The sequence below is a fragment of the Macrotis lagotis genome, chromosome 5, assembly GCF_037893015.1.
Source record: "Macrotis lagotis isolate mMagLag1 chromosome 5, bilby.v1.9.chrom.fasta, whole genome shotgun sequence".
Classification (NCBI taxonomy): domain Eukaryota; kingdom Metazoa; phylum Chordata; class Mammalia; order Peramelemorphia; family Peramelidae; genus Macrotis; species Macrotis lagotis.
The window spans coordinates 189,887,765-189,895,717 of record NC_133662.1 but is presented as its reverse complement, the minus strand read 5'-3'; the positions used below and the strand labels follow the sequence as shown (position 1 = coordinate 189,895,717).

At 44.6% G+C, this 7,953-nt stretch overlaps 1 protein-coding gene across 5 annotated transcripts in view; it reads left to right on the top strand.

Moving 5' to 3' along the window:
- The first annotated feature begins 908 nt into the window (after positions 1 to 908).
- Positions 909 to 7,953, top strand: part of PHF10 (PHD finger protein 10) — a 31,074-nt gene continuing 24,029 nt past the window's right edge. For 2 of the 5 annotated variants that reach the window (XM_074188092.1, XM_074188091.1), the window contains exon 1: positions 909 to 1,055. In XM_074188092.1, the coding sequence (XP_074044193.1) occupies positions 966 to 1,055 (90 nt within the window). In that variant the 5' untranslated portion in view covers positions 909 to 965. Of the gene's footprint in view, positions 1,056 to 1,299; positions 5,515 to 7,953 lie in introns of those variants that run through there. The other 3 variants (XM_074188093.1, XM_074188090.1, XM_074188089.1) reach the window with 3 other exon arrangements.

Sequence of the window (7,953 nt, the reverse complement as noted above, 5' to 3'; positions counted from 1 at the left end):
CTGCTCTTAGGGCCCCCCCGGTCACCTGCCCCCAACTGTTCCGGGGCCCCCCAGTCCTGCCCCCCAGGTTTCCCGGGAACAGAGGCAGAGGCGGAGGCGGAGGCGGAGGCGGAGGCGGAGGCGGGCGCGCTGCACACAAAGCGGGGCGGGGCGGGGCCGGGGGGCGGGGCCGCCGCAGCCGCAGCCGCAGCCGCGGGAGCCGGAGGGGGCGGGGCCGGGGCGGGGCGGGCCCGGGGGGGCGGGGCCGCCGCAGCCGCGGGAGCCGGGCCTCCAGGCGGGGCGGGGCCGGGACCGGAGGGGGCGGGGCCGAAGGGCGGGGCCGGGGCTGCCGCAGCCGCGGGAGCCGGAGGGGGCGGGGCCTCCAGGCGGGGGCGGGGCCGAGGGCGGGGCGGGGCGCGCCGGGGCCGGGCCGGGGCCGCCGCAGCCGCGGGAGCCGGGGTCGGAGGGGGCGGGGCCGCCCGGGCGGGGAGGGGGCGGGGTGGGGAAACCGAGGCGAGGGGCGCGGGCGCCATGGGGAAGGGGGCGGGGGCGCCGCGCCGCGGTGGGAGGGGAAGGGGGTGACGTGAGGAGGGGGCTGAGCCGCCATCTCCTCCATTCCGCGCCCGCTCCCCTGCTCTGCGGCTGGCGGCGGCGGCGGCGGCGGCGGCGGGAGCAGCGCGGCGGCGGCGGGCGCTGAGGCGGCGGCGGCGGCGGCGGCAGCGCTGGCGGCGACCGTGGCGGTGACGGTGGCGGCGGCGGCGCCGGGCCGGGGGACGCGCGGCGGGGGCGCCGGCCGGGGCTCGGGCCGGGGCCGGCCTCCCGGCGGCGGCGGCGGCGGCGGCGGCGGCGGGCGGGCGGAGGGGGCAGGGGAGGGGGCGGGGCCGGGGGAGCGGACGCCGCGGCGGCCTCTCCGCGCGGCGGCGGCGGCGGCGGCCAGGACGAGGCGGCGACGACGGCGGCGCCGGCGGCGCGGGGGGCTCGGGCTGATGGCGGCGGCGGCCGCCCCCCCCGGGGCCGTGCTCTCCCCGCGGCTGTGCGACAGCGACCCGGCTACGCCCGGAGCCCAGTCCCCGAAGGTGAGCCGGGCCGGGAGCGGGGCGGCCTCGGGCCCGCCGGCTCCCCGGGGGAGCGCCCAACGGCCGCCGCAGCCCCTCGGGGTCCCTGGACGCGGCCGCGGGCGGGGAGGGTCGCCGCGGGCCCGAGCGGAGCTGGCAGGAGCCCGGGAGAGGGCGAACGCGGAAGAGGAAGGCGGGCGGCTGGGGGAGCCCCCGGGTGCCCGGGCCGCGCTGGTCGGGCCTGAGGGCCTCTCGGCCCCACAGTCCAGCCCAGAAAGGACTTTTCCGGGCCTTGTTTTCCCTTCTTTTATCGGTGGGGTCCGCTCGGGCGGCGGACGGGAACTCGGATCTTAAGTTCAATGTCAAGATCCGAAACTCCCGCAGAAGGCCGCAGGATAGGGGGAAGGCTGCCCAGCCGGCCCCACTTTGGGAGCCTCCGACGCGGATGAAAGCCCAGGCCCACGGGAGTATCGGAGGGCCACTTGTAGCCGTTTGTAGAGTTAACTAGCAGAACAGGACGACCCTATTTGGGAGACCTTTTCCATTAGGGAAACACCTTGGGCCTCCCTTCAGAACTTTGTTTACAAAGGAATCTTTCAGGCCTTTATGAGTGGAGGGATTCGACTTGTTCTGTTTGGCCCGGCCAGACTAGCAGAAGCTTCAAGGGGAACTTGCAGAAGGCTAAATTTTGATGTGATACTAGTAAAAACCTAAATATGCACAAGTGAAATGAGATGCTTCTGGAAGTACTAGGAGGGTTTCTTTCTTTGACGGCCCTCAAACAAAGTTTTAAAGTGAGGGGATTCTTATTCACATCCTTTCTGTGAGATCCTTTACTCACATTGGAATGGAACTTGTTCCTAAAAATATGAATAGCGTTTTAAAATTATTCATTTTAAGTACAATAACATTACAAAAATACTTTTGCATGTATTATTTTCCTTACACCGGAACCACTTGAATGAGGCAGTTCAAGTAGTAGAATCCTCACATTAGGGATGATCTCAGCCTGGTTGAAGTATAGAGTCAGCATTGAGTCTTTAAGACCTAAGCCACCTCCCACTCATACTTCACTCATAGGATCCTAGGTGGGTCGCTTAATTTTTAAGCGTCCTAGGTAACCTGGTGGATCACAGGTGCTGATTGATTTGAGTGAAAGGTGTTTTCAGACCACAAGTTCCCTCAACAAGGAGATAAAAGATGCAGTTCCTTCCTCTCCCCCAGGAAAAAACAAAATACTACAAATGAAGAAAAGGTTCAGGAAGTTCTGACTTCTCTCTAGCTAGTGACAGAATTCTGGCTTCAACTGTGACAGTGATAGATAACGGCACTCTTTCTACTGCATTGTATCTACATTATGATGTAAATGCAATGTAATTTCATTTTTGAAATCTTTGTGTAGATTTTTCAGAACTGTTTGAGCCAAGGGGCGTGATTGAGCCCCCCTTTTTGAAAATATAGACTAAAATAATGAAAAAATTACCAGTCTCAGAAAAATAAATCAGTCTGTGATCAGTTGAAATCACATAAAACTATAGAATCATTTTTATATTTATGACATAATTTAAATTTTTTAAATGGATTTTCAAAGTACAATCTTGAAAAGCAGAGTTCTTCCTATTTTGCCAGAGAAAGAATGAAGGACAAAATATAGATTTTATATTTTTAAATGAAAAACCTGAGAAGATATCCAAATGAACACATAATAATCTTAGAAGTTAAAAAATTTGTGGCTTAAAAGACATGATTGAATGTTGAAAGAGAAGCAAATACTTTTTAAAACTCATTTTGAGACCCAGTAAACAAGTTTAAATATAAGTTAAACAATAAGCAAGCATTTAAATGCTAGGGATAAAAAGAAAGGGAAAACTACAGATTCTGCTCTCATGGAGTTCACATTCTAAGAAGAGAGCTAACCTTTAAATAACTGAGCTACTAAAGTTATCTCAGAGTAAGGATAATATATGTAAACCACTGTAGATTTGTAAAATATTTTATTCTAATTGGAATTCTTACACTTTGAAACCATGGATCCAAAGTATAAGAATTCCAATTAAAAAGGCTGTTTCATTGGTATGAATATTTCCTTCACTAATTCAGATCATATTGCCCTGGACATTCCTAATACTCTTCTGGCTCTTCTAAGATCTCAGGAGAACAGAGCACAAAAGCTTCTATTACTCACTTTTGGTTTTCACCATTTTCACTGACCTCTATCACTTTTTTTAGTTTTATAATCTTTATTTCTTTTATAGTATTTTTACATCTTGGTAATATTTTTGTAGCCACCTCAGAACTACCATCAAGATCTCCATTGCCCTTTGAGTTACTTGTAATTTTTAGTGTTCTAACATTGTGTTCTGTGATTTGCAGTTACTTATCATCAGGAGAACACTTTATGATGCTAAAGAGATACTCTTAACCACATCTGCTAGAAAAGATCAGGCCTAATATTTGGAAAAGTAAACAGTGTTTTTTTTTTAATCAAGTTCTTATTATTGATTCAGTTTGTTTTTATATCAATTACTTTTCCCACTGAATCCTTTACCCTTTCAGAGAACCATCTCTTAAAGGGGGGGGGGGGAAGCAAAGATGAAGAAATGGCAGTTAATGGATAGTGCCATTCACTGTCCTGGCAAATACTTTGTGATTATTGTAAGCACTGCTATATAGGAGATACTTCCATCTGCTGCTTTGTAGTGGTAGAGGACTGTGGGTTTGGAACACTACTTAGAAGTCAGAATGTTTCAATGTACAAATACTACTAATAGCCATTATTTATATGGCACTTTAAAGTTTTCAATGGATAATAAACATTTATTAAAATACCTTCAACGTGCTAGGCTTTGGGCTTTACGCTAGAGATACAAATACAAAAAAAGGAAAAATAGTCCAGCTTTCTAGGATCTACAATCTAAACGAACACAAAGAAAGCTGAAGGGAGTGGAGAGGCAACAGACATGGGAACATGGTAAAGAAGTCAGATCTCAAAAGTAGTGCAGTCATGTGGGAAATTAGGACAGCTAGATGAAGGTAATCTTATTTGACCATCACAACAGCCTTGAGAGATAGTTATTATTTTTCCCTTTTATATAGATATGGAAACTGAGGCAGACAGGTTAAATGACTTTTCCAAGAATCACATAGCTAATAAATGTCTGAGGTCAACTCTTTGACAATGGATCTAGTATTCTATCCCACTCTGCTACCCATCTTCAACTGATGGTTAGTTTTGTAGAATTTTTTCTCTTCTTAAGAAAGAGTTTTCTGGGAGGGATAAAAGTGAGAGACCAGTGGGAAAAAGTAGTTGATGCAAAAATAAATAATTGAAAAAAACACTCTTCAGCTTTCCAAATATGATATGCTCTAACATTTTCTCATTTCTGGTGCCAGATAGTTGTCCCATTTGCAAGGCCAGTCCTAAATATGTATGTTGAAATACTGACTCCTTAAAATTTTCATGTAAGCTTCTTGCCATGTCTATGCCATACATTAATATGATTGAACTCTACTAGGTATGAATGGTAAAACAGAGCCCAGAGAGATGGGCCTTGAAATTCAGATCATCACTAGATATGTGACTATGGGTATATCACTTGATTTTCTCCTCTGTAAAATGGCATAATAATCCTTTGTATAACTATCACAGGAATATCACAAAGAAAACACTTTCCTTAGTGCTGTAGAAACAGGAGTTCCAGGTGTGCTACATTAGTATAATGTACAGTGCAATGATACATATTCATATCAATAAATAAGCATATTTGGAGAACTTTGGCATTAGCAAAAATCTTGGGCTCTGCGTAAGATAAGTGACACTGGTAAAACCTTAGATAAGCATATGAACTGTATATACTTTGCTAATTATCAATAATGAGATCATTGAAGTAGTCTTTATTATAAATAAAAGATTGAGGAAGGTCTTCAAAGCTGCATTTTTCTCTGCTGTATTAAATGCTTTTTGAAAATCAGCATAGCTGATTTTAGCTAGATTTTACATCATTTTATATGTCAGATTTGTGATCAGGGAAGGGGTTGTATGTGGAAGATCATCTTTGAAAGCCTACCTGTATGTAGCACATTTTCATCAGATACTTTCAATGCCATGGATAGACCAGTTGCTTATTCCATTTTTACATTCTTGTCTATGTCTGGTTTTTTTTTTTAATTTCTAAATTACAATTCCTATTTTTCAATTTTATTTCATTGACATACTTTTATACTGAATTAGCAAGTGTAGTGGAATGCTGTCTTAATTTGGAGGAGCTTTTCAAGTTCTTAATAGAAGTTTTTGCTTCATTCTTTAACACATGCTGGCAGGAAGGCTGGAATTGACTTCCTGGTGATGTGTTTGCTTGGAGGTTGGCTGCTGACTTTGCAGAGCCCTCCCTCACTACAAGTCTTGACCTCCTCTCACTTGCCTGATGTCATGGTCCTCTTCAAGAAAGGACAAATAAGATGTTGCAGAGCAAGGGATCAGGTATTCTGTGAAATGTTTCTTTTTGACTTTTATCTGTACAATGAATTCAGTTCTTCATACTCCTTTATGTATTTGTTTTACCTGTGACTCATTCTTCCATTTAGTTTCTTTATATCTTTTTTCACTTATACTGAAAATCTCAGTATGGATATGATCAGTTATTCAATAGGGTTGACAGGTCTTTGAACCATTGTAGACCAAGAAGGTAGTAGATTCACAGTATCTTGAATTAACCTTCTGAATCTCATGCCACTAAAAAGGGTTGTTGTAAACCAGGAACAGATTTAGTTAATTTTACCTCCAAGTAAATTGATGTCAAACTTAGCTGTGAGCCCTTTTGGCAAGGAGTATTTAAGCACCTTTCTGTGGATTGAGCAGCAGGCTTGTGCAGTCTCTAAATATGTTGTTATTAAAGCAATTGCTTATCTCAGCTCTTAGGCTTCAAGTGATCTGTTGCATTAGGTATCACTTCCTGGTTACCTGCAGTTAAATTTATGACTGTAGCTTGCCTGGTGACTGTTATCCTTAGCACTATTTTCTCTCTTCCACCACTTTTTCAGCATCACTATGTGGGTAAGGTAGACTGCTTTGGGAGATCATGACTTCCCCTTCACTTGAAGTCTTACAGCAAAGACTAATAATTTGCTGAGTGTACTGTAGAGGGAATTCTTGTTCATATACAATTTGGCCCAGGTACGTTCTGTGGCATTCTGTGAAGGTAGAAAGAGGCTATGCATCATTGGGGAGGTGTCTGCCTATTGTCCTTAAGACAAAAAAAAATTCTTGGTGGCCAAATCTCATTATGGCTTTTTAAATTTAGACATGTAATTATTCTAATAGATTTACCCAAGACTTTGCCAGCTTTGTAGACTCTGCCAAACTTTGGATCCTAATGGCATTGCATCTGAGAGCCTAGGATTATGATGAGGTGGCATAGGACTTCTTTGAAGGGCTTTACAGTTAGGGTTATTTAAAAATATATTTTTGCTATTCAGCTTGTTTATTATTATGTATTTCTTTCCATTAAAGTTATTTTCTGATACCATGTTGTGGTGTGGCAATGATCCTCTCTTCTAAAAGTGTGCCACAATAGTAAGTACAAGCCTTGGCAAGTTGTTCTAATCTAGAAAGCTTTTGTCACACCACAAATTGTATGTGCATGTGTTATTCAGGAAACTGCCTAGTTAAATTTGTAGAGGCTTAACACAGGAAGTTTGGCCACTAGTTGATGAATTATCATGAGCACAAGCAGCTCATGCAGAATATACATTAAGGCATGAAGGGGGGGTTATGATCCTCAGTAATAAAGTGCCTACACTAATGAATCGATGGCTTTTTGAGCTTGAAGCACAGATAAAAGCCTTCTCTTCTTTTGGCCATTCCTTTTGATTCAGATGAAGATAAATTCACTCAGGATACTTTAGTTCAGCCTTGTGTGATTTTCAAGAAAATATGGTATCTAAAATTTGGTACTAATTACAACATTTAAATTAGCAACTTTCTAATTGAGAATCAACAACTTTTCAGAGGTCTTTATTTTAAAACGTTTTGATAATTATTACTCATCAAACTCCTTGGGAAACTCAAATTCAGTAGGTCCAAAAGAGAACATTTTTATCTGTCCTTCCAAGCTCACCTGAAGGCCATTAGCATCTCTCCATTTATCAGGTTCACAATCTGGTACATATCCTTGACTCTTTCCATAGCTAATCAGTTGCTAAGCCTTGGAAATTCTGGTAGGTTCTACTACCAAAAAAATAACATTTCTCATCTTTTCCTTTCTGAAAGTTTACATGGGTATTATCCTATTCTAGTCCTCATTACCCCTGGCTTGGACCATTGCAGCAGCCAGCTTCCTAATTGTTCTGTCTGCCTCAAGACTCTTCCTCTCCAGTCCATATAGGGCAAGTCTGACCATTTCACTCCTTGATTCAATAAACTTGAATGGCTAAATTCCTAGAAAAAGTTGTATACTTGTTGCCTTTGCTTCCTTTCCTCTCACTTCTCCATTTGTTTTAATTTGACTTCATGGCTTAACTGAAACTGCTCTTTCCAAAGTTTCCAATGTCACTTGACTTTATTGACTCATTGCCTCCTAATGTATATTGTTTCTGGGTTTTCATATTGTTCTTATTTCTCCTACCCATTCGATCATTCTGTCTTCATCACTATCCATTTGCTGAATCATCATTAGTATCCCCATCATTAGTATCTCCTCCTTTCCCCTCCTTTTTTCCACCCAAGTTCCATTCTGGATTCTATTCTTAAATCTTTTCTTGGTGACTTTATCAGCTCTAGTGGGTTTAAGTATCATCTATAGAGAGATGACTCTCAGATTTACCAATCTTTTCTCTGGAACTGAGTTCTGTATCACAAACTGCCTGTTGGATTTTTCACACTACTCTAGAAGTAACACATGAGATTTTCTTTTTAATTTCT